At 65.6% G+C, this 23,933-nt stretch overlaps 3 protein-coding genes across 14 annotated transcripts; all 3 read right to left on the bottom strand.

The window, feature by feature from the left end:
- Window positions 1–66: 66 nt before the first annotated feature.
- On the bottom strand, window positions 67–5,393 carry MROH6 (maestro heat like repeat family member 6). 3 transcript variants are annotated; one of them, XM_027973348.2, is made up of 14 exons: window positions 5,108–5,393; window positions 4,821–4,973; window positions 4,545–4,699; window positions 3,897–4,014; window positions 3,520–3,704; window positions 3,297–3,434; window positions 3,093–3,207; window positions 2,841–2,984; window positions 2,595–2,768; window positions 2,237–2,404; window positions 1,909–2,028; window positions 1,603–1,705; window positions 1,425–1,490; window positions 67–1,260 (listed from the first exon to the last, which is right to left on the bottom strand). In XM_027973348.2, exons 1-14 carry the CDS (start codon window positions 5,354–5,356, stop codon window positions 1,022–1,024), a joined length of 2,127 nt encoding a protein of 708 aa, XP_027829149.1. In that variant the 5' UTR covers window positions 5,357–5,393; the 3' UTR covers window positions 67–1,021. The 3 variants fall into 3 exon arrangements, 2 of the variants coding, with proteins under 2 accessions (XP_027829149.1, XP_042109901.1); XM_042253967.1 differs by lacking the exons at window positions 67–1,260; window positions 1,425–1,490 and having other exon boundaries at window positions 2,169–2,404; XR_006060766.2 differs by lacking the exons at window positions 67–1,260; window positions 1,425–1,490; window positions 1,603–1,705 and having other exon boundaries at window positions 1,918–2,028; window positions 2,169–2,768.
- A 1,701-nt stretch (window positions 5,394–7,094) lies between these two features.
- NAPRT (nicotinate phosphoribosyltransferase) lies at window positions 7,095–10,273 on the bottom strand. 4 transcript variants are annotated; one of them, XM_027973401.2, is made up of 13 exons: window positions 10,035–10,273; window positions 9,833–9,960; window positions 9,671–9,753; window positions 9,334–9,464; window positions 9,127–9,242; window positions 8,672–8,868; window positions 8,449–8,589; window positions 8,111–8,195; window positions 7,938–8,018; window positions 7,753–7,855; window positions 7,512–7,666; window positions 7,313–7,420; window positions 7,095–7,205 (listed from the first exon to the last, which is right to left on the bottom strand). In XM_027973401.2, exons 1-13 carry the CDS (start codon window positions 10,258–10,260, stop codon window positions 7,143–7,145), a joined length of 1,617 nt encoding a protein of 538 aa, XP_027829202.1. In that variant the 5' UTR covers window positions 10,261–10,273; the 3' UTR covers window positions 7,095–7,142. The 4 variants fall into 4 exon arrangements, 3 of the variants coding, with proteins under 3 accessions (XP_027829202.1, XP_027829203.1, XP_042109911.1); XM_027973402.2 differs by having other exon boundaries at window positions 7,512–7,651; XR_006060768.2 differs by lacking the exon at window positions 7,512–7,666.
- Window positions 10,274–11,379: 1,106 nt separating this feature from the next.
- Window positions 11,380–23,845, bottom strand: EEF1D (eukaryotic translation elongation factor 1 delta). 7 transcript variants are annotated; one of them, NM_001009449.1, is given in 14 exon segments: window positions 11,380–11,469; window positions 11,584–11,592; window positions 11,594–11,603; window positions 11,605–11,610; window positions 11,612–11,617; window positions 11,619–11,624; window positions 11,626–11,633; window positions 11,635–11,778; window positions 11,894–12,112; window positions 12,263–12,363; window positions 12,440–12,539; window positions 15,422–15,493; window positions 15,600–15,720; window positions 23,781–23,830. In NM_001009449.1, coding segments are annotated over 13 exon segments (837 nt in total). In that variant the 5' UTR covers window positions 15,717–15,720; window positions 23,781–23,830; the 3' UTR covers window positions 11,380–11,430.
- Between the last annotated feature and the right edge of the window lie 88 nt (window positions 23,846–23,933).

The following is a 23,933-nucleotide window of genomic DNA, read 5'->3' as shown; positions in this document are numbered from 1 at the left end:
CAGGGATCGAACCTGTGCTCCCTGCATTGGGAGTGCAGAGGCTTAACTGCTGGACCACCAGCGATGTCCGGCTATATCTTTATTTCAAATGCTTTCCACTGGGATGGGCAGGACCGACCCCAGCCTCCAAGAGGCTGTGTGAGTGGAGGCCTCCTTCTCTGAGGAGGCAGCTTTTGGGGCTCTGAAAAGGCAAGAGGACACTTCAGGGTGGGCATTCCAGGTGGCAGAAGCCACTCGTCCCAGATCTGGAGAGCCTGGGTCACTGCTTTGGAGCAGTCCTGAGGGACCTCTTCCCTCACCCGGCCCTGAGCAGGTGCCGGGATGCGGGTGTGACAGCTCAGCCTGGTGAGGGGCAGATGCTGGCACCCAACACCTGAGCCCGCAGGCATCATATCAGACCTGCGGTGTCCAGTGGGAAGTCGGGGGCCGCGTCCAGAGAAGACCCCAGGGGTCTGAGACAGTGAGCTAGAGGGGAGGGGCAGGAATGGGGCCAGGCTGCTGGGCAGTGGGTGTGGACAGGAGGCCAGACGGGTGCTTCCTGAGCAGGGAGGGTGTGACCGGAAACCTCAGAACCTCCCAGCCAGCACGTGGCCAGCAGAGGCAGCCTTTCACGGGGATGGCTCCCAGGGCTGCACCCACTTCCGTGTCCCCACCCGGCCTGGTCCCAGAAGGCCAGGCGCCATCCAGGCAGGGCACATGCCAAGGGGCTGGGAGAGGCACAGGCCTGCTGGGGGACAGACGGACCGAGAGGTGGATGAAGCGAGAAGCTGAGGGTGAAGGTGCTGCGTCAGAAACTGGTGGTCCATCTAGTCACAGGGCTGTCGGGGTGGGGGGTCTTTGTGTGCAGCAGACTGTGCAGAGACCCGCCGGGGTGGGGGACAGGCATTGGTGCCCAGCACTATGCCCAGGGTGCCCCTCAAGGCGGACCTCTTCTGCAGATCTGCCCCCTAGCCAAGACAGGCCACAGAGCAGGGAGCCCGAGTCAGCACCGTGGCTCCCATTGGAGGGCCGGCGGGTTAGCTCAGCCTGGACCTGAACAGCCCCAGCGGCCGGGGAGGCTGCGGTGCTGGAACGGGCTGCGGGCGTAGACGGGCGGGGGCCGGGCCGGCCGGGGGCGGGGCCGGCCGGGGCGGGGGAGGTGCCGGAGGCTCCAGCCGTAGGGCTGGGGCTGCGCGCGGGCCAGCAACGCCACCTGCTGGCCAGACACGTGTGCTGCCGCCGCCACAGCGGGCTCAGGGTCGCTCCGCAGCCGCCCCAAGTCTGCGGGGACAGGGCGGTTCATGCGGCGGGAGTGGGGGGGTGCGGCTCGCGGGCTGTCCCCCATCCATCCCGTTCCCCCACCCATCCACTCCCATCCACTCTGCCCTGGCAGCCACCACCTCTCTGGAACCCTGCAGAACCCCAGGAGGGCGAGTTGGGCTCACCCTGGAACAGAGAGTCCAGCAGGTCCTGGTTGACGTGGCTGGGACTGGAGTGATGGACCAGGAAGCCTGGACCAAAGCGAAGCCCTGAGTGCTGGCCCCGTGCCCACAGCAGTGAGGGGCTGGCCCAGCGCCCAGAGCCCTGGGTGCAGGGAGCAGCGTGACACCAGGCCTGCCTCACCTGTGAGCAGGACGGCCGCCCGGCGCAGGGGGCCCTGAGGGCTCCTTAGGTAGCCCTGGGTCTGGCTCAGGAAGCTGGGCACATGACTCGGGTACCACTGGACCTAGGGACAGAAGGGCTGGTGGGGCAGGTGGGCCAGCTCTGCGTGGAGTGGAGGCCTCAGAGGTGAGGCCAGGCTTCAACATGCTACCACCTTGACGGGAAGGGTGAGGAGTCTCAGTCTGGGGGGGGGAGTGGCCCCGGTGTATACTGGACCAAGTGGACAGCTGACCACACCCCATCATTCTCACCGTCCCCCCAACTGACCAGGCGGTGGCAGATGCGGCTTAGGGCCTCAGGGCTGTCGTAGTGGGCCACCGTGACCATCTCCTCCAGCAGGCCCCAGTGCAGGGCCTGGTCACAGCGGGCCAGGGTCCATTCGGAGCTCTGGAACGGGTAGGGAGCGAGGTTACAGGTCCGAAAGGAAAGTGGCAAGAAAGGACCTGGGAGGTAGGAGGTGGCCAGGGTGAGGGGAGGAGGAGTCCTGCTTGTCCAAGCCTCCTGCGGTCTTCGGGGAATTCCCTGACCTGTGCTCTCTGGAGAGGCGTCTGTGGTGGGGAAGGGTGGAGTGGTCAGGACACTGTCGGGGGCTGACCTCAGCGGTGTCTGGGTTGGGGTCGTGCAGGCGCAACAGCAGCGGAACGAGACACTGCAGCACCAGCTTCCGCAGGGGGCGGCGGAGCCCCACCCGGAGCCCGCCCCGGCCGCGCCGCACCAGCGTCCCGAGCAGCCCGACTGCGGAGGCGCGGACCGAGTCCCGGGCCTGCACAGGAGGGCGCGATTAGGAGCCGGCAGGGAGAGGGCGCGATTAGGAGCCGGCAGGGAGAGGGCGTCCGGAGGGCTGCAGTCTTCGGGAGTGCCCTGGGGGCCCCAGCGGGGCCTGGTAGGGGAGCCGGCGAGGGGGGCGGGCAGGGTCGTGGGAAAGACAGCCGGAGGGGGCGGGCGGGGCTCACGTCGTCCAGGAGCGGTGGGAGGCGTGGCCGCAGCTCCGCGCTCAGGAGCCGCACGGGCGCCTGCGGCCGCAGCAGGACCCTTCGCAGCGCCCCCAGCGCGGCGTCCACGAGCCGCGGGTCACCCTCGCCCAGCGCGCCGAGGAGCGCGGGCAGCAGCGTGGTCGCGTGGCGCACCTGCGGGGGGTACAGGGACTAGTGGGAGGCCCCTCGCCCAGCCCGCCCCGCCCCGCCCCGCCCCTCCCTCACCTTCCCGCGGTTCAGCGCCAGGTGGCCGAGGCCCAGCAGGGCCAGCCAGCGCACGGTGGGCTCAGGGTCGCCCTGCCAGGCGCGGAGCCGCTCCAGGATCACCTCCTCCCGCAGGAGCCGCGCAGTGGGCCGGCTCTGCAACAGCTGGGCGGGGGACACTGGGTCAGCGCACTGGCTTTCTGTGCAGGCCAGAGCCGCTTAGGGGCCAAGCTCACTGTCACCCCTCCCCACCCGTCCTGGAAGCGGGCTCACCCCGGTGAAGAAGGCCATGGCCGTCAGGCGCTGTGCGTTGTCTGTGCTGCGCAGCCGCGGCAGCAAGTCAGCGAACAGGCCTCGCAGGTGGTGGTCGGCGTGGGCCACCAGGGCACTGGGACGGGGCCAAACGGAAGCTTTCTCTCAAGAAGCCGCCCCCCCCAACCCCCATGCCCCTGCTTCTCCCACACCCCCGCCCCGCACCTGGCCAGCAGCAGGACACCCTCCAGGTGGGTGCGGGCTCCCACCAGTCTCCTCCAGCCTCCAGCCTGCTCCATGCACGTTACCACCATGCGGCCTCCATCCCCAGAGAGCAGGGCCTTCAGGGCCTCCAAGGTGCAGCTGGGGGCGGGGGCAGTGGCGAGTAGGCAGTGAGGGCCAGGAGGGCACTGGGCCAGCCCTCACACCCTGGCGTGCACCCCCTCACCTGGCATGACTATGTGGTGGCCCTCGGTGAGATGGAGCCCAAACCTTGGGTGTGTCGGGGGGGTGTGAGTCCCATGCCAGCTCATGGAGCTGAGTGACCAGCACCAGGAGAAGGTGCGGGTAGAAGCCTCGGGTGGCACCTATGCAGCCGGACACAGCCAGCATCTCCCCAAGGGCGCGAGTGGCCTGTGGAACCAGGGGCTCATTCAGGCTCAGACATGTCAGACGGAGAGGACAAGGCCTCCACGCTCAAAGGACGTTATGGATGGGTGTGACTAGGGTGAGCGCCTGCTGCCCCCGAGCCCCTGTATCCAGACTTTCCTGGCCTCTTGGGCCAGGGCTGGGGTGTCCCCTGGCAAGCTGGACAGAGCCACCTACCGCCAGCGCCTCCAGCTGGGATCCGGCTGAGCCCTTTAGCGCCCAAAGCAACTGCACCAGCACCTGTCCGTTCACACGCTGGTTCCGGCTCAGGCTGCGCCAGAGCTCAGCGGCCGCTCTGGGGGCATGGGGCATGTGAGACAGGGTCTGGGGCTGGGGTGAGGAGAGCCCCCAAATTGGGGAGGCAGCCACTAGGACTCCAGCAGGAGGAGGGAGGGTTAACTGCCCCCCACCCCACCCTGGCAATCCCTGAGGAGCAAGACGAGCGGCATCTGTGCAGACCACGTGGGACCCCAACGGGCCAGCAACAAGCCTGGCATCACGAACAGTCACCATGGGGAATGGAACCAGAGATAACTTTCCCTGGGGGCAGACTAACCAGAGCCAGGGGAGTTGGGGGTGCAGAAGCCACCCGGCTTGCTCAGGCGGGCACCCCCAGACAGGGAGAGAGAAGGCCAGGCTGCAGCCAGGAACCAGCAGAGGACCCGAGGTGGGAGGGGCAGCGGGAGGACGAGAGGGAGGAGGGGAGGGGAAAGGCTCCCTCCTCCGTCTGCCTGGGCCAGACTCCACGACCAAGCCGGAAGGGGGAAGGAAGCCGCGTGGGGCCCCGACGATGCGACGCGCGCCTGGTGGGGCGGGGCAAGTTACCGGTCCGGGGCCGGTGAGCAGCGCAGCAGTGCGAACACCACGTCCCGGGAGTGCTCCAGAGCCAGCGCGCTCAACACCCGCAGCGCCGCCCGCCGGGGCCGCCCCTCTGCCAGGTGGGGCACCTGCGCCAGCAGCCCCCGCACGAGCCCATGCACCTGGCATGGGAGGCGGCGGGCGGCGGTCAGGGCTCTGTGAGCCCTGCCCCCGCCAAGCAGGCACAGCTCATCCCGCCCCCCCAAGCCTTGGAGGGGCCGTGGGGAGGGGCCGGGGGCTCACCTGGTCCTCCAGCCTGTGCCCCCGCGCCTCCAGGGCTGAGGACAGGGTGAGCGCTGTCTCCTGGGTTCCCACAAAGCCAGCCTCTTCCAGGCAGGTGGCGGTGTACATGGCCAGGTCTGCGAGGGCCCCCTCCTCCCAGGAGCTCCGGGGAATCTGGGGGTGGAGGGGGGGCATGTGGAGCCCCCTTGTCTCTCTCACACTCTTCCTCCCTCCACAGAGCCTTTCTGCCATCTCCCAGCCCCCTCCCTCGTTACCTCCCCTTCCCCCCAGGCAGCCCTCCTGCTTACCAGCTGGGGCCCCTCGGGGGCTGGCTCCTGGGGAAGGGGCGGGGAGAGGGGCTCACCGCCAGCCGTGGGGATGGTGGTTGCCCTCCCGGGCTCCGCCACGGCAGGTTCAGGTTCAGGCTGGGGCTGAGGGCCTGGGGCAGGGGGTCCCGTGGGCTGCCCCCGGCTGGCCCGGATCCCTTCAGCCAGGGCTGTCAGGGTCAGGGCCCCCACGGGGGCCCCACGGGCAGGGCCCCACATGCCCCCAGCCATGGCCGTGGCACACGCCAAGCTTGTAGCACCTGTTGCTGGTCCTCCCAGGAAGTCGTGCCCAGGTCTGACCTAGAAGCAAGCCCCAGGCAGGCGGGACCAGGCGTGGTGGCGTGTGTGTATGTGTGTGTGTGTAGGGTGGAGGTGGGGAGCCATACAGAGGTGTCTCCAGGTGTGGTACCCGCCGGGGGCTTTGGGAGGGCCCTCCTGCCCAGGCTGCCTGCAGCCTGAGTGTCTGGGGTCCAGTTCTGCCCACCGGGCCCTAGGAAAGGGCCAAGCAAGGTCCCTGGGGGACAGAGGATCTGTCAGGGCAGGGAGTACAAGGGGGTGGTGGCAGGGAGGCGAGCCCTTGACCTGAACGCCAACCCTGCTGGGCAGGGAATCCTGGCAAGCGTGCACAGCTCTTGAGGGTCTGGCCCAGCCCTGAGCTGAGACCTCGCCTGACTCAGCCCTGAAAGGCAGTCGAGTCCCATGCTAGGCCTGGGCTGGGGCTGGGCTGTCCCCTCCGTGTTCCCACCTGACCGGACCTCCGGGAAGGGGATGGTCCGAGAGCTGCCGCCCCCTTTGAACTCAGAGCAGCCCTGGGGGTGGGCCAGCAGAAGAGGAGCTGCCCAGTGCCTCTGGTGCCCTCACAGGTGACTGACATCACTGGATGGGTCACTAGGGGAGGGTCTGGGTCCCAGCACCAGAATGCAAAGCTCAGAAGTGGTGACATGAGGGGGCCTTGGGCCTGGGTGTGTTCTGTTGTGTGCATGCTGGCAGGGGTGTGTGTATCTCTCTCCAAGCCCCCCTCTCCCCAGGAGGCCTGACCAGGCCTTTGTCCCAAATCCCCACTGTCATCCTCACCCAGCAACACAGTGGCCACTGCCCAGCCTGGGCTGGGGGAGCCAGAAGAGCTGGTCCTGCCAAATACCTGAGCAGCGGGAGAGCCCGGGGGCCATCCCCTGGACAGTCAGCATTCCCCCACGCCCTTGCTGGTTCCTCGAGCTGCCCACCTTCTGGACAAGAGACCGAGGCCTTGGCCCCCGTGTCCTGCAGAGCCTTGACACTCTCTCCTGGAACGGAAGCAGGTGGAGACCTGACAAGCCTGCTGCACAGAGGCGGGGCAGCCAGGACTTGGCCGGGTGCCCAGGGCGGGCCCCTGCTCCCTAACTTCCTCCCTGGCTCTGGTCAGGCAGGCCCCACCGCTCCAAGCCTTTCCTGGCACTTCGGGGGCAGCAGCTGGGTCCCCACGACCGAGGCCTGGTCCACACTGTGACACACCAGAGCCAAGAGGGAGCCGGATGGGGGGAGCCCAGGGGCACAGAGGCCCGTGGAGCCTGCCAGTAGCAGCGGCAGGGGACACCCAGGCCTCCCCTTGGGGAGGTGGAGGTATCCCAGCGAGCCTTCCCAGAGGGAATACCAGAGCCCCTCCAGCTGGCGCTTCAACCCCACCCTGTGGCTCCTGCCTCCAGCCACTCCCTCAGCTCTTAGTTGGGCAAAGACCACCCCCCATTCCCTATACCCCTGCCCTGCCCCGATCTGCCCCTAGAGTCCAGCTCCTCAAGCCTTGGACACCCTCCCATAAGCCTTAGCTGACTTCAGGCCTCAGCATAGGGCTGACTCCTGAACCCTGGCCAGCCTGGGGTCTCCCCTGGGAGCATAAACCCTCTCACTAATTCCTGACTCCAGTCCACCCCAGGAAGCCCTGAGGGTCCAGCGAGTGGCAGGCTGGATGAAGAAATGACACATGACAAGTGCAGACAGTGAATGACTCATGTTAATTTCAGGCAGCTCCCAGCACAGGTTGTCAGAGGGCTCCTCTGGCACTCAGTCTGTCCACCAGGGCCTGGAGCTTCTCAGATAGCGCAACCTGCAGCAGGGAGACATGGGGGTGATGGGGCCATGGAAGCAGACAGCATGGTCCTCGGTCAGCTTCATCTGAGGCTGGCCAGGTTGTAGGTGTGGCCTTGCACGCACCTGGTACAGTGCCGGCTGCTCCAGCCGCCTGTGGGCGGGGCTCAGACGGTGCAGGGACTGCTGGGCAAAAGCTCTGGATTCAGCCAGAGATGGCAGTGGCTCACACAGCTGTTGGGAGGCGGGAAGGGGCTCAAGGTCAGATGTCAGAGCTTGGTCTGGGTTGAAGGTGCAGACTCAGGGGGTAGGTAGAGGTGGTCACCTGTCCCTGCTGGACCCAGAGTCGCAGCAGCGGCTCCACGTGGGCCGGCCTCACAGTACGGGACTCCCGGGCCCCTCGAGGCCAGACTCTCAGCTCCCGGCCAGCCTGAGGAGGTGGCTCCTCTGCCAACTGCAGCACGTCTAGCAGCAGAGACCCTGTGTGTGTGCACGTGAGGGGCGCCAAGAATAACGTGAGGGGCCTGGGGCTCGGAACTGAACTGAGGAGGGTGGAGGGGCCTCACCATCAGAGCCCAGGAGCCGGAAGGCAGTCTTGCTCCCAGGCAATGTCTGCTTCTCGGGGTCCTCCGTCAGCTTCATCCGCGGCTGGCCTCCCACAGACACCAGCTGTGGGGACAGGGTGCTGGGCTAGCTGGACCTTCTTTCCGGACCCCTGGTCTACCCCCAGCCCACTCGCACTGCGCCCCACCTTGTAGACACAGCCCAGGGAAGGCTGGCGAGGGCAGGTGACCACGCTAGTGCCGATGCCAATGACGTTCACCTCACTGCCCTGGAAGGTGAGTGGGTGGGCACTGAACTCGGCCAGCACGTGCAGGCCCAGGGCCCCCACGCCACCCTCTGGCCTGCCGCTGCCCTGCCCACCTTCTGGGCCAGCCGGGCCAGCTCCTCCTCGTCAATGTTGTTGCTGACAGCAATGGGGACCGACTGCAGCCAGGGCACCCCAAACCTGTGGTGAGGTAGCCCCTCGGATGTTCCCGACTCCCGTGGCTCCCCCTCACCCATCCAGCCGCCCTCTACCACTCCTGGTCTGGCTCAAGCCTTCGTGCCTACAGGCCCCTGAGTGAGCCCAGCACAGCCTCCTCGCCCACTGCAGCATTGCCACTCGGGTAGCATCAGAGAGCCTCCCTCACGCCTCCCCTCTCAATACCCCTGAGCTGGAGGGGGTCTCTCAGCAGACAAAGCCCCTCCCAGGGACTCACTGGGCTGCAGCTGTCCGGAAGACCCCGCGGATCTCCCGAGCCTGCTGAAGCAGGTCGCCACTGTCCAGCCTCACGCCCACTGCCTGGTAGCCCAGCTCCTGAAGGGCCAGGGCTACAGCCAGGAAGTTGGGGAGCCCGCTCCTGGGGACGGGAACAGGAGGGTCAGCATGGGGGATCTGCAGCTTCTCTGCTGAGACCATCCTGGGGAATGGCCAGACCTCACCTCCGCACACTGTAGGTGTCCAGCAGGCCCTGGAAGGCCCGGGGAAAGGCCAGGGCATAGGCCACAAAGGCTGCCCGCTCTCCCCGGTGCGGCTCTTGCACACCCAGCCCCAGGTGGCCACACACACGCTCCAGCCACGTCTCCACACTGGCAGCCAGATCCACCTGGGAGCCCTGACCGGCCGCTGGAGCCAACATCTAAGGAGACGGGTAAAGGACGGAAGACCCAGAGCATGGTTGCGGGGTGGGGGTGGGGGTGGGGGCTGGCTCGCACCAGTAGACAGTCTGAGCACCCATCTGCCAGCGCTACACTGAGACACCAGTCCAGGGTGGCTTGGATGGGCCAGGCGTGGTACCTGCCTGAGGGCTGAGCAGGGACTGGCGTCTCCTTCTGGGGAAGGGATCGCCCTGGGGGTCTGCCTTTTGGAATGCAGCTAGGGGGACAGGGGTACTGACCGGGTCAGGAGGCACCTCGCTGCCTGAAAAGGAAGTGACAAAGGAGTGCGCCAGGGTCCCAGCCACTGGCACGCCCCGCAGCTGTCCTGCGAGCACGTTGCTGCTGGCATCGAAGCCTGGATCAGGGTAAAGTTGGGGGACTTCAGACATTGAAGGGGGGAGGCCTCGAGGCTAGACTCCTCCTCCCTTCCGTCTCCTGGCCCTCACCGCCCAGGTAGCTGTAGGTAGAAGCAGTAAGACCCCCGTCGGGGCCCTGAGCACGCCGAAGCCCCATCTCCAGCAGCCGCTTGTCGGGCCCTGCGATCAGGCGAAGGCGCGCGGCATTTGTGGCGATGAGGCTGTGGGAGCAAGGGAGTAGGTAGGGGAGCGAAGCGACGGCCAGGAAGCTACTCGGCCCGGCCTCTCTCTCCGAGATCCTGCGCAGCCGGAGAGGGTGCGGACCCGCGCTCCACCCCCGCCCCGCCCCCACGTGGCCACGCCCCGCGGGCCGCCCGGGAAGGCCCCTCCCACTCGCAGGATCCGGCCTTCACACCCTGGGCCCCACCTGGCGTAGCTGACCAGGCAGAGGAGCGGCGTCTCCAGCAGCTGCACCACCAGCAGCGGCCCGGACACCTGCAGTAGCGGCACCTGCGGGGCGGGCTGTCACTCGGTGCCGCCCTGACCCGTTCGCCGCCCCCCGCCACCGCGTCCCACCCCCCGCACTCACGCCGGGGAAGGCGAGGGAGCCCTCGGGCAGGGCCCGCACCGTCACACCAGAGCAGTCGAGGGCACGAAGGTGCTCAAAGAACGCGGGGTCTGTGTCTGGGGGCAGCGCCGAAGCCAGGAACTGCAGGTCTGGGGGCGACAGAGGCCGTGCCGGGCGGGGGCTGGGGGGCGTGCGGGCAGGGGCTCGCCGGGCCGGGGCCTACCTGCGTCCCGCAGGCGGAAGGCACGCAGGAAACGCACGCAGTCTCGCAGCCCCGCGGCCAAGGCAAAGGCTCCGCCGAACGGGCACTGGCGGAAGAAGAGCTCGAACTCGGCCTGGTCCTGCGCGCGGCCGGCGCGCCAGTAGCCCAGCGCCATGGTGGCCTGGTACAGGTCGGTGAGCAGCGGCCGCGCCGCCGCGCGCCCCTCGGGGTCCTGCTCCTCCGCCATCGCCCTGGACTCTGGCCGCCCCGCCTGCCCGCTTGACGTCCGCGCTCACCAGGGCCCGCCCCGCCAGCGGGTTGGAGCTGGGAGATTGGGACACCGGGGCGCGACCGCCTCTCCTGGCAACCAGAACCCACGGGGCGGGCCGCCGGCCTCCATACGCTGGGAGCCGTTCCTTCAGCTGGATGCGGCTCGAGCTGGGGCGTCTGCTCTCCCTGGTCGGCCCCGTGGGGCACGGTCTGTCTTGTCCCCTGCCGCCCGCGGCTCCGTGCAGCGTACCGACGGTAAAAGAGGGCAATGGGAACTCCACATCCCCTCCCGCCCAGAGCCACTGCGGGCGTGGGCAGGGCAGCTCATGGCCACCACCACACCACGGCAAGCCCACTGTCCTGGGAGGAACGTGGTACCAACCCAAGTAAGGGGCTGCTTGTCCACCAGCTGGCACAGAAGGCTCTCCAGTCCTGCACTCTAAGCCCCACAGGAATCCTAAAGGGCCTTAGAAGCCCAAACTCACTCTTCCTCACCAGTCACACCGGCGCCAGGGAGGAACCACTAGTGACACAGTCCTGCCCAGACCAGAGGGTGAGGGGGGCACAGGTGGGCGAGGGGTACAGCTCCATGGGGTAGTGTGTCCCGGGGTCTGTCAGGGGCCCAGGTCTCTCTCCAGTGGGTGTGTGTGTGGCAGGTGTCCTTCCAGGGCTGGAGGGAGAGGGGCAGGTCTAAGGGAAGAAACCCCATCTCCTTCCTAGACATGGACAGATATGTGCAGGGTTTCCCACAGGTGACTATCTATAGTCACAAGAGCAGGGCCAGGACGGCCACTGGGACCTCTTCCCTGGATGGTTCCAGGCTGGCACTTTCATACCCACGGGGATAACTCAAAAAGAGGAGGCAGAGTAGAGATGGTGGGGGACCCACCATCCCCCCACCAAGTGGAGGAGACAATGTATGCATTAGGGCTCGACCTGGGCATAGCACTTGCAACTGAGAGCTAAGTGAGAAGGGGATGGGAGGGGCAGGCAGAGGGGTGGGCCCACATAGCCACACCAGGGACGCAGACCCAGGGCGTTCCCTGAATGCGCCCACCCACAGGGCCCAGACCAGGACAGACAAGAGCGAGAGGGCTGGAATCTCAGTCTTTATTGGCTGCAAGGCTGCACAGGCTCAGGCCAGCGCTCAGATCTTGTTGAAAGCAGCAATGTCGACGCTCTGCACCTGCAAGGAGGGAGGCTGGTGGTCACATGGGGCCTTGTTTCCCAAAGTCCCGCATGCCTGGCCAGGGGTTCCCATGGGACACCCCTGCACCCCCGAGTGTGCCCCCTCACTCACATGCTCCTCGAACTTGGTGATCTCCTCTTCCAGCTGGTCTGTCCCCACCTTGTCATCCTCCACCACACACTGGATCTGCAGCTTGCGGATGCCGTAGCCCACGGGCACCAGCTTGGAGCTCCCCCAGACCAACCCGTCCAGCTGGACGGAGCGCACACAAGCCTCCAGTTGGGCCATGTCCGTCTCATCATCCCACTGAGGTGAGAGGAAAGGAGCACAGGCTGAGTTTACACTTGCCCTGCCCGTCGCTGACCCCTCCAGGGCCCCAGGCATGGGGAGGGGAGGGGAAGGTCGGAGGTGAGCCACTCACAGGCTTCACATCCAGAAGGATGGAGGACTTGGCCACCAGGGCAGGCTTCTTGGCCTTCTTTTCTGCGTACTGCCGCAGCCTCTCCTCCCGCAGCCGGGCAGCCTCCTTGTCCTCCTCCTCGTCGCTACCAAACAGGTCGATGTCGTCGTCCTCGTCGTCCTCCGTGGCAGTGGCCGCCTTCCTGCTGGGTGGCTCCACTTGGCGCATGGGAGACACGTGCTACCGTGGTGGGGGGAGCCGGTGTGGAGGCTGAGACCCACGCAGGCAGGACCCCAGGCCCCTGCCCCTCACTGCTGCCTGGGCCGGCCCAGAGGGCCCCCCCACTCCTCAGCGCCAGGCCGGGGGTCCCTGGTGGGGGTGGGCCCTCACCTGGGTCTGTGGAGTGGTGGCCCGGTGGGCAGGCGAGCTCTTCTCCAGGGCACTCAGCCGTGCCTCCAGCTTGGAGACAGCCTGCTGCAGATCCTGCACCACTGTGGGGATACAGGGATGCTGGTTGGACAGTAGGGCCCAGGGAGGGACCCCCACCCCATCAGCCCAGGGCCTCACCTCCTCGCAGGCTCTGGTTCTCCACTTCCAGGCTGGCAATCCGGGTGACCAGCTCACTGTGGTCTCCACTGGGCCCGCTGGAGGCCCCAGGGCCTGCGCTCTGCAAGGCAGGAGGAGGAGGGCCTCACAGCTTTGCCTGCCCCTCGGGGTCCCCCGTTCACAGCAATGCTGAAGCAGAGCCCCGAGCTCAGCCTAGGGGGAAGCTATGCGAGCTCCCCAGGCCGAGGCAGCACCACAGCCAAGCGGGAACTCAGCCCAGGAAGCCGGAGGCTCGGGCAGCCCCAACACGGAGGCAGTGCAGAGCCTCAGCTGCTGCTGCCTATGGGGGTGAAGGGAGGAGGCCAAAGACTCACAGCTCCAGAGGCGGCCAGACCCAGGGCAGGGGGACCAGGCAGCACAGCCTTGAGCAGGGGACAGCAGGGGAGGGCCTGCTGGGGGTGGGAGGATGAGCAGGTGGTGCAGGAGCACCAGCCCGGCCCTGCCTCCCCAGGCCACACGGCTGCCTGCCTTGCAAAGCGCCAGTGAGGCAGCCACTCAGCCCAGCTGACAGCCTGTGCCGCTCCTCCCTGAGGGGGAGCCCCTGTCATCTACCCCAGGTGGCACTGCCCAGGGAGCTCACCCACAGGGCGCCTTGACTCGAGCCCAAGCTACACGCCAGGAGCCAGCATGTGGTCACGTGTACCCTGCACCCCAACAGAACGGCTCCCAGGACAGGCACCTGGCCCTTTTCACATGGCTGCTGCCCGCCTCCAGTGTCTAGTCATGAGAGACCTGGGGCCTTGAGCCTGCCCACCAAGCCCCCATTCGGAAGCCACGTGGCTCCTCCGTGCCCTGCACACCCCCAGAAGCTGACAGACGCTGGCTCCCCATCCCAGGGCCAGTGGGCAGTGTTGGGCTGATGCCATGTACCGCGGGCCATCACTCCCACCACAGGGCACCCAGCAGAGCCGGCCAGTGGAGCCTGGTGACGGGAAGGGGCAGTGACCAGCCCCCGGACGCCACCACCCCTCACATCAGCCCAGGAATCCACCCCAACCACCCCCACCTTCCTACTCTGGTCAGTGGCTGGCCACCCTGCCCCCCCCACAGCTGACCACCCTCGGCACATCTCCGCTTTCCGCTGGCAACTCAGCTAGCGCAGCCATTCCCACGAGGAGGGTCCACGGGCCGCCTGGCTTGGGGATGTGATCCAGAACCACCTGCTCCTCAGAAGCCCACCTCCCTCCAGGGCTCCACCAGCCTCAGGCTCCATGACCAGGCCAGGCCCTCCCTCCTGGAGGATCCACGCCCACAAAGCGGATCAAACAGGTCCAGGAGCCTCGAGGCGGCTGCAGCCTCAAACCTCTGTCCTGCTGTGCCTGCCACCCGGCCCTGGGAACCTCCCAACCCAACCCTGGCGACAACACTGATGGGTCCCCAGGGCATGGGTTCCGGGCTACAAGGACACTGCTGCTCAGCGCAGACCAGGCAACAGGCCAACCCACGGCCTCCAGGCCCCGGGCCTAGCCTCCCACCCTGTCCGAGGAGGAAGCCATGGGCTCAGTGAGGTGGCCATTCCACGACGGTCGGGCGCAGGCGGTGCCACCCAAGGTTTTGCGCCCAGAAGTCCTGCAGCTTGGCTGGCACCAGCAGCCCCCAGGAACCTCTGAAGCCCCAGTGTGTGCTGGGCCTGTGTGCCCCAACCCAAGCCCAGCGCTGGGCCGGCACCCTTTCCAGGCGGCTGGAGGCCCCGCCACAGGGCTTCAGGGTGGGGGACACTGTCAACAGTGGGATCCTCCCAGGGGTGATCAGCTACAACAGGGTCATGAGAGGGGTCCCAACCCAGTGACTGGTGTCCTTGCCAGCAGAGATTTGTTCACAGAAAGAAGATGGAAAGACACTGGAAGAAGACAGCCACCAACATGCCTAGGCCTCTCCTGAGAGCCTCAGAAGGAACCCACCACATCCACACCTTCTGTTCCCACTCTGACCCTCCAGGTCGTCAAAACAAGTTTCTGTTGTTTCGGTCACCTGGTGTGTGATGCTTTGTCATTACAGAGCTGCCTCGAAGTCCCCCGACCCTGTGGAAAAGTGACCCCAGGGCAGAGGGTCTGAGGAGCTGGACGGGCAGGCTCCTGAATTATCCCAGTTGGCCCGGTGTCTTCACAAAGGGCCCCATCAGGGACAGGTAGGAGAGAGAAAGAAACGAGATGGAAATGGGTGCAGTCCTGACACTGCTGGCTGGAAGCCACAGGCCAAGGCATGTGGGCAGCTTCTCAAAGCTGGAAAAGGCAGGAAGGTGGGTTCTCTCCTGAAGTCTCCAGGAGCAGCACAGCTCTGTGGACAGTGAGGCCGAGGCTGGACACTACCCTGCGGCCCTGGGCGGGCGAGCAGCAGGGTTGCCATCCCTGAGGGACGTGCCCCAGCCAGGCTACGGACAGAGCTGGATGGGGCCGTGCTCCCCTCCTGACCTCAGATGGGCCGGGAGGCCACGCTGGACTGCAGGCCCCTCTCTGGGCCTCCAATAACGATGGTAGCTTCACGCCCTGTGAAAGCTTCACGCTGGGAAAAACTGAAGGTGGGAGAAGGGGACGATAGAGGATGAGATGGTTGGATGGCATCACCGACTCAATGGACATGAGCTTGAGCAAGCTCTGGGAGATGGTGAAGGACAGGGAGGCCTGGAGTGCTGCAGTCCACAGGGTCGCAAAGAGCTGGACATGACTGAGCACCTGAACGACCACGACGGCACCGTGACCCACCCCTCCGGGGACAGCCTCAGCTGACGGGAGGAGGAAACAGGGCAGGCATCAGCACGCAGGCAGCCGCAGGCCTGGGACGGCAGGGGCAGCCACCGCAAGGCGGGCAGCACCGGGTGACCACCAGCTCGGCGAGGCCGCAGGCGGTGTGGTGGGCAGCCCTGCACGCCTCACCCCAAGGTGCCCCAAAGGCCATGCTGGGGGAAATGCCAGACAGGCCGCCTGGTGTGAGGGCAGTACTCACTCCAGCCAGAGACTTCTGGATGTTTTCTCTGGCTCTTGCGATGTCACGGAGGATCACACTGGCGCCATTCTCCTGCAGACGGTGCAGAGAGAACCTGTCTGTTTTTTTTCAATTAAAATCTTTTTCTACAAATAAGCAAACCTCAGCTACCGCAAGGCCCAAGTGCAGCAGCCCCTACCTGGCGTGAGGAGCCAGCCACGGGCCCATTCATCTGCTCGTAGAACTTCCTTTCTGCATCATCGTATTTGAACTTGTCAAACCAGATCTTCTCATGCACGAGGAAGTTTGTGGCCATTTTTCTGTTGAAGAGAAGAGAGACTAAAGCCCGCCGGGAGGAGAGGCTGCCCACGCCAAGGCCCTAGGACCTGCCCGCACACATGCCCTTCCGGCGACCCGGACCCCAAGGGAGCGGGGCAAGCTGTCCAGTCCTGGGTGGCAAGGGCCGCAGGTCCCAGAACAGAGCACCAGAGGTTCTCCGTGTGGGCCACAATGAGCCTGGGATCCCCTAACCCCAAGCCCACTGTATGGACTCCTTTCAGGGCTAAGGCCAGTGGTCTCCAGGCCAGTCCCTAAGACCAGCGACTCTCAAAGCATGGCCAGGGACCTCGGGGGGTCACCAAGGTCCTCCCTTTCCCCACCAAGTATCTGTTCAAGGCTGGACTGATCAGACAATACACACCCACACACTGAATGCACAGCAAGTTTAGGAATCCAGCTGCCTCCTATTAAGCCAGACACAAGATTTGCAAAAATACAAAATAAGGCCAACCTACTTCACTGAATATCTGTTACAGAAAAACTGTTCCTCACGTAAGTGTCAGTAATGTGTAACAAGATTCTTATTTGTCAACTAGTAAGTAATGCATTTAACTACCACAGTGGGACAACTGAGAGAGAAAACAAACACTCTAACACCCCGAGACCGGTAAGTGTGAGTCCGGCTGCTCCAGGTGGGCCTGTGAGCTGGATCCAGCCGCGTTCAAGGCTGCAGCCAGCGGCTTCTCCACCACTCGGCAGGGCAGGGGAGCCGCCAGACCTGGGCCACAGCCCAGACTTCACAAGCAAAGTCCGCTGCTCAAGGCTGCCCGTCCCTCAGCCAGTGCAACCGAACAGGACCCGATCCTGCCAACACTCTTTGCTGCAGATCCCTGGCCACCACTGGACCTCAGTGACGAGAGGGGCGGGACCCCGAGACCCTCCCCAGTCCTCCTCCGAGAGGCACCGTGAAGACTGTTTTAGACCCACACCTCGCCTCCGGCCTTCTGGGGAACATCTGACCACAACAGACCCCACACCAAGGCCAAGACCCTATCAAAACGGCATGTCCATGTCCTCTGAGGGGTGGAGAGGCTCCTGCCAGAGTCTGGGGTCCAGGAAGCTCTCTCCACACACCCACTGGCCCTCTGCACCCCAGGCCCTCTCCCTACTGTTGCACCCCCAGGCTGCCTAGGGTCCACCCGTCTCTGCCCACCTGCCTAAGCCCCGCAGGCTAGCAGACCCCTTCCTCGGCCAGGCCCTGCCCCCCCAGAAATCAGCTGGCACCGCACAAAATCACTCTGGGGCCAGATCCCCAGATCCACAGGCAGGAGGCAAGTTGGCGTTGGTATTTTTCAGACTCAGGTGGAGGACCAGAGACGCCCACCTCATCTCAGGTGGCTTCAGATGAGGGAGGCGGGGAGATGGCAGAAGGGGTGAGGGGCCGGGCCCAGTGGGGCTCAGAGACGAGGACCCACCATCGCACGCCCCTGCCCCCACCCGTGACTGTGGGGGACTCTGCAAGCTGCCCGGCCAGAAGGGAAACACATTTGGGCCCACCCTGACCCTGTGGGGTGACCAGGATGCAGTGCCCCTCAGGCAGAGCCCAGAAGCAGCAGTGCCCGGGGCAGAGCCCTATCCCTGGAGAGCTGCTTGGGTAGCCCGCTTGGCCGGGCCGGCAGTCTTGGGATGAGCCCTGCCAGGGTGGGAGCAGGGAGGGGTTGCATGCTGGGCTGGGAAGCCCAGGCGCCTGGCCGGCACGCTTCTCCTACTTGGGTCTCAGGCTGGACATGGATGGGCCCGGCCGGGTACCAGGTCGGTGAGCCAGGGATGCAGCTTCGAGGCGCCAGGCCATGCGCAGGGCCTCAGCCGCATGGTGGCGGCACTCCGCGCTGTCGTAGGTGGGTTTGCTGAGCCAGGGGGCCTCGGCGTCCTTATGCAGGAAGTACCAGTAGGGGAGGGCACAGGGGGCCTCCCCGTCGGCCCGCCGCGGCCCGAGGCGCTTGCTTCCCGCAGCGTTGCGGCCCCTCCGGTCTCTGCGGCCCCGCCGGGCACCCTCGGCCTGGCTGGCTCGCTCCTGCAGGCGCACCTTCCCGGGGGGATGGCCATCAAACAGGGCCTCATAAAAGCCCCTCTCGGCTGCATCGTAGCGGGGTTTCTCCAGCCACACCTCCCGCACCAGCGCCTGCAGGCTGCCCAGTGGTGGCTGGCCGTTGGCTGGTGGACCGGGCTGGCGGACAAGGCGCAGATCGAGGGCAGCTGCCTGCTGGCCCGTGTCGGGAGCCCCCAGTGCGCCACTCCCCTCTGTGGCCAGCAGCAGGGCCTGAGACCACTCCACAAATGCCCGCTCAGCCTCGTCGAAGGACGACTTGTTGACCCAGATGCCCCAGGCCACGTGGTGGCAGGCCACCTGGCTCCCGTGGGTGCAGGGGGGCCCGGGCACCAGGACGGGATGCTGGGCTGCCTGGGCGGCCACATCGGCCAGCCTCTGGCGGTACAAGCTCTCCGCCTGGTCGAAAAGCGGCTTGTCCAGCCAGACGTGGTCAGCCGAGAGGCCTACGAGGGCCAGGTCCGCCTGGCCGAGCCAGCCCTTTGGGGAGCGCTTCCTCTTTTTCTGCAGCAGCTTCTTCCCGTCGAGGTTCTTCCCAGGCTCTCTCCTGCTGCCGCTGTCCTCCTCATCCTCCTGACCTGGCCCGTTCATGGCCAGCGTCTCGGCCAGGAGCTGCTGGGTGGCGGCTCTCGTGGCCTCGTGCTCATAGAACCTCCGCTCGGCTTCCCCATACTTCTGCTTGTCCTCCCAGACGGTCTCCAGGGCGCAGGAGGCCTTCAGGCTCCTCATCTTGCGTGCAGCGTTAAAAAGCAAGCACAAGAGGGCAGTTGCAACACGGCCCCTCCCAGTTGGCCCTCCCTGCTCGGCCTCCCGAATGGGGTGCCCTGGGGCAGCATGCACAAGGAGCTTGGGAGGCATTCAGCACGCATGTGCAGGGCCGTGGGGGGGCGGGGGCACGTGTGCGTGTGTTATTGTCCTAACTGCAAAACTTGTCTCATCCAACAAGTACCCAGGCTCTCTCCAAGAGGCCCAGAGAACACTTTCCAAACCTCTTTGGTTATGGAAACCTTTCCTGTGAACCCCAAAAATGGCCACCAGGTAAAACACAGGACACACTCAGCTAATCTGACTTTGACGTCGACAGCAAATGATCTTGAGAATAAGTTTGTCCCATGAAACTGTTGAGACTTCCATTGAAAAGTGAGTTGCTGTTCATCTGAAATTTTAACTGGACGTCCTGTGCTTTCACTAGGCCTGGCCAAACCCCCTGAGGCACCAGAGCTGTTCTACGGAAATGACTTGGTGGTCTCAGAGGACAGCCCCGCACGGCACACCCCGCCTGACCTGAGTCCCCCATCTGCATGGCCACACTGCCATCCTGAGCAGGGCCTGTTCCCAGGGGGAACTGGAAGGTCAGGGACAAGGGGCAGCCAGGAGTAGAGGGTGAGAGCTCACCCCCGTGGAGGCCAAATCCGGGGACACAGGGGGAATCACTATCTAAAAGGGAAGGTACCCAGTGGCCCAGGCAGAACCTGGTCACCCCGTCTCCAGAGCAAGAGACAATCAGCCCCCACCATGGGTGCACCTTGAGGGGCCGCGCAGGAACCTGAGTCCTGTCCCTGCGCTTCAGCACCTTTTGGTTAAGGGGCTCCGTTCCAGAACACTGGGAGGTGGACACAGGGCTCCGCACCTCCCGTCATGGCCCCTGCACAAGCTGCTGCTGCAGCCAGATCCTGCTGCTGGCAGGATGGTGCCCCGTTCTGCTCTGGGGCATCAGGTTCCACAAAGACTGGACCCCGCCCAGGCAGCCCAGAATGCTAAAGCACCCCCCGCCACCAGAAGTAGCCCCGCCCAGGAAGCCAGCCTGCTCTTGGGATGCACCAGGGGCTGCAAGCCCACACCACACTGGCCAGTTCTCAAGTTGGGCTGGACTGGCTAAGGTCTCCATGCCCCTAAGATCCTACTCTGAACCCTGTGCTGGAAGCAGAGGCGCCAGGCCAACTGGCCCAGGGGCTGGGCAGCTGTCCCCCAGAATGTCTTATGTCCCCTGCCGCCACCGCGAGGTCTGTGGAGCCCTCACCCAGGATGAGGCCCCAGGGGGAGGCAGATTGTTGCCCTGATGGCACACCCTCCCTGCCGCTCCCTGCAGGGTCTACAGCCCTTTCCTAACATCCTCCCCCAACCCAAATCAAAACCCGATTCCAATTACCCTGTAATGCACAGGCTAAGTCCCAACCTGCCCAGGACTTCAGGGAGACCCCTGTACTCTGAGGGCGGGGACCCCAGGCTTAGAGGGGTCCCTGGCTTCCCCCTCGAGCCTCCCCCTGGGTGGCAGCGGCACTTACCAAGGCCAGGCTGATGGCAGAGGCAGTGCTGGGAGGCAGGGCCGGGTGCCCAGGGGGCAGGGGCATTGTGACATCACCCACTGTCCCCAGGGGCTGCGGGCCTACCAGGCTGGGCCTGTCTGCCCTCTGCCCTCCCCTACAGACCCTCACACAGCAGCCTTGCCCACCAGGCTGAAACCCTGCCTGAACCTAGCAGCCTAGACACGTGGCTCCTCACACCAGGCTAGGCTCTGCTTGGAGCCCTCTGAGCCACTGCTCCGGGCAAGGGGGCCGTTTCTGAACATGCCTGAGAGCCGGGCTGGCCGGGTCGGTGGTGGCGCCCTGCTCTCCCACAGGTGGAGGAACGCAGGCTGACCCCTGCTCAGGGGTACCCCCCTACTGCCGGGGCTGGGGCTGGCTCGGCCTGGGACAGAGCAGAGGCTACCCCCCAGGCCCAGCCTCCACTCCAGACGAGGTCAGGCACCCCGGAGGTGTTGGGTGCAGCAGGCACGGGGGCTGGGCTGCGGTGCCCCGGCGCCTGGGGCAGGAGGGTACTTACTTTCCCTTTGGTCTCCTAGGACAGCATGAAGAGAAAGCAGCAAGGTTAGAGGCGGTCTGAGAGGGTGACCCGAGCAGGCTGGGGGCCTTTGCTGAAGCTGCTTGGTGAGGCGGTGTGGAGGCAAGTTTGGTGGAGGAGAAAGACAGCCAGAGCTCACCCCCAAATCCCCGTTCAGTTCAGTCACTCAGTCATGTCCGACTCTTTGTGACCTCATGGACCTCAGCACGCCAGGCCTTCCTGTCCATCCCCAACTCCCGGAGTTTACCCAAACTCATGTCCGTTGAGTCGGTGATGCCATCCAGCCATCTCATCTTCTGTGGTCCCCTTCTCCTCCCGCCTCCCACCCGCCCAAATCCCAGGGGGTGGCCAAGTCTACGCTTGGGGCAGCACCGCTCCATCGTTACTCAAAATGGGCCGGTCCTGGGGTTCCTGGGACCGGAGCCCCTGCAGCACCAAGGCCCCAGCTGGGCTCTGCCCTGAGCCCACCTGGGCGTGAGCCAGCACCTCCAGTACCCCACTGTCCACGGGGAGCAGGGTGGGGAATCCCCCACTCCACAGGGTCCAGGCCTCTGGACCAAGTGCAGGCGACAAGGACCCCACTGAAGGGCCCCACATGGGCACCCAGGCCCAGTGCCCATGCTGGACAGGGTGCCACCATCCCCGCAGGCCTCAGGGACAAAAGGACAGACGGGGCGCCCGGCCCTGAGCTGGCAAGGGGCAGCAGCCCAGGAGCCAAGGACCCAGCCATCCCCCCCAGTTCATGCCAGGCTGTGGCCAGCACGAGAGCGCCAGCATGAGGTCAGCAGCACATGGGGTGCACCAGGAACCTCAGGGGGTGTGCCACAAGACTGGGAGGAGGAGGACCGCATGGGCCAGCCACCCCGGCAAGGCTGACCACACGCTGCAGGCCAGCTGGCCAAGCCAGTGTCTGGACAGGGACGCTGGAAGGCGGGGCACCAGGGTATCTCAGGGCAGCTGGACCACTGACTCCCCTGCAGGGCCAAGGGCAGGCTGCTGGCCACTGAAGCCGGCCAAGACCTCTTGCACGAGAGAGGCTGCGAGGGCTGCCAGGCTCTGGGGTCAAGGCAGTGAAGCAGCTCACCCCTGCCCTCCAGCCCAGGCCCGGGGAGTAAGTACCCTGGCTCTGCCCAGAGGACCATCTCCAAAGCAGGGCCAGGCTGGGGCTCCGCCCAGCGGGAGGGCGTTCCTGCAGTGCCAGAGGGACCCAGCAGCGGCCCCACCCAGAACACTCTGGCCACAGGGTCCTGAAGGTGAGGACACCACAGTGGGGGGCCCACAAGTCCCTGGGTGAAAGGAGGTTTCCAGGTAACCCAGGGCTCACACGGCCCTATCGCAGCCACACAGAGGGGCTCCTAGGTCATCCACCCACCTTCTGCAGGAAGTGGGAATCGTGGTGAGGTGCGTGCAGACAGGGCCCCCAGCTGGTATGGCCTGGCCGAGAGCTGCTGGACAGAGCGCCCCGTGTGTACAGGGTCCAGGAGGGCTGGTGAGGGCAGCTATGCCTCGGGGCAACTGCAGGGCCACGATGCCCCCTGTCCTTCCCTAGGGGTGACTGCCACAGCCCTAAGTCCTCAGATGCTTTCCCACCTGACTCCTGGACAGTCCAGCCCCACTCAGAAATGCCAACCTGCCTCGCTGGCAGGAAGGGGGGGGGGGCGCCTGCACCCCAAGACTCAGGCCCCATGCTGTGGCTGTCCATGGCACTCCACCCTGGCCAGCGCCCCGTCTACACCGCAATGCCACAGGCATGGCGCTATTTTTGCCCGGTCTCTGGGGCCCCGTCAATCCACCCTGGCCGCCGAGTCCAGCGCCCCTCCCCCGGGGAGGCTCCGGCAGCATGCACCCAGTACCCGTGACCCTTCACACAGCTGAGGGGCTGGAGAGGGGGAGACACATCCCGGGCCAGTAGGTGAGGGCTTGGGACTCCACGTCTCACTTTGACACCAGTCCTTCACACAAATGTCACACTGCGGTCCACCTTGAAATCACACATGTCATCTCAAAACATGGGCACAGGGCCAGAGCTCACTTCTTGCCTGCAGCCCCCGGAAACCTGACACCAGGGCACAAACACTGGAGATAAGCTGTGCTGAGCTCTGCAGCCTCACCCAGCTTCCCAGGACAGAGACCAGGGTCAATTTGACGCCCTGCAAGGGGCTCTGCCAGGGGACAGCGCCACCCCCCCAGGCTCCAGTGAAGCCCACAGTGGCTGCGGCTCCAAGGTGAGGAGCTGGAGGGCACCCCCGGCGCTGGCTCAGGACTGACCTTCCCGCAGAGCTGGCCCAGGGCACCTGCTCCTTGGAGTCTGTGTGCCACCACTTCTCAGCAGACACCTGCGTCTGGAGCTGGGGAGAGTGGTCTCAGGAAGGACGACGTAGTCACCGTGAGCTCAGCCCACCTACCAGCTGAGGACTCTCAGAGGAGCTGGGAGTGTCAGAGCTGCTTCTAAAACAAGACCCAGAGCCTTCCCAGCCCCAGGCCCAGCCCACTTCTTCACTCTTCAGGGTCAACTTGCTCTCCTGACAAGGACCACCCACACAAACGGCTTTCTTGCTCTCCGAGGCACTTTGCTCTGCAAACCTGAGAACGCCTCCAACGGTCCCCATTCTACTTGGCTCCAGCACAAGCCTCTCCCTTCTTCGTTCCAGCGACACTGCCCACTGCCCGGACCACCTTTCCAAACTTAGCCCCTTCACCACTCTCAGGGAACACGGTGTTTCAGTCATCCGGCAATCACGTCCTTACTCTTCCCCGCGTCCGTGAACTGTCCAGGCTCTGAGACAGCTTGACAGAGCTTGGACCCGCGCCTGGCCCCCAGGCCCAGAGCCAGCGTGCATCAGTCAGGTGCTCAACAAACGCGGGAAAACGGGAAGCTACAGGCCCAGGCCACAGCTGGGCAAACATCCATGTCACCCACCGAGGCGAGGGGCAGAGCGGCCCCGGCATCCCCGCCGCCGCCCTCCCGCCGGGGCAGCCGCAGAGGTCCGGCGGGCACGTGGCCCGCGCGCCCCGCCCCTCCGCGAGGCCACCAGCCCGCAGCAGGCCCCGCGCCGCGGATTCCGCGGCACTGCGGCCCGGCCCCCGCCAGCGCAGCGCGGGCTGCCCCTCCCCTGGGCCCGGGGGCCATGCGGCACGAGCCGCGGTACTCACACGCCAGCCAAGGACGCGGGGACCAACGAGGAGGGATCGACGGCGCGCGACGGCAGAGGAAAGGGAGGGCCACGCGCTCCGCGCACGGGAAGTGAAGCGGCGGGCTCTACCACGCTCCGGGGCGCAGGGGACGCGGCCCGCGCGCACACCCTG

The sequence above is a fragment of the Ovis aries genome, chromosome 9 (assembly GCF_016772045.2).
Source record: "Ovis aries strain OAR_USU_Benz2616 breed Rambouillet chromosome 9, ARS-UI_Ramb_v3.0, whole genome shotgun sequence".
Taxonomy (NCBI): Eukaryota; Metazoa; Chordata; class Mammalia; order Artiodactyla; family Bovidae; genus Ovis; species Ovis aries.
The sequence above is the reverse complement of the archived record's forward strand: the minus strand, read 5'-3'. Positions and strand labels throughout refer to the sequence as shown.

Coding starts and splice junctions, on each gene's coding strand:
- MROH6 (XM_027973348.2), bottom strand. CDS start 5,356: ATGGCTGGGGGCATGTGGGGCCCTGCCCGTGGGGCCCCCGTGGGGGCC. Junction 1,706..1,908: donor GCCGCATCTGCCACCGCCTG/GTCAGTTGGGGG, acceptor TTCTGTCCCTAG/GTCCAGTGGTACCCGAGTCA. Junction 1,491..1,602: donor GGCGGCCGTCCTGCTCACAG/GTGAGGCAGGCC, acceptor GCTTTGGTCCAG/GCTTCCTGGTCCATCACTCC.
- NAPRT (XM_027973401.2), bottom strand. CDS start 10,260: ATGGCGGAGGAGCAGGACCCCGAGGGGCGCGCGGCGGCGCGGCCGCTG. Junction 8,196..8,448: donor TTCCGGACAGCTGCAGCCCA/GTGAGTCCCTGG, acceptor ACCTCACCACAG/GTTTGGGGTGCCCTGGCTGC. Junction 7,667..7,752: donor CCGGCTCCTGGGCTCTGATG/GTGAGGCCCCTC, acceptor GCACACACACAG/GGTCTCTGCTGCTAGACGTG.
- EEF1D (XM_060419916.1), bottom strand. CDS start 18,644: ATGCCTCCCAAGCTCCTTGTGCATGCTGCCCCAGGGCACCCCATTCGG. Junction 12,871..15,421: donor TCCAGAAGTCTCTGGCTGGA/GTGAGTACTGCC, acceptor TCCCACCCCCAG/CAGGCCCTCCCCTGCTGTCC. Junction 11,470..11,583: donor TCACCAAGTTCGAGGAGCAT/GTGAGTGAGGGG, acceptor CCCTCCTTGCAG/GTGCAGAGCGTCGACATTGC.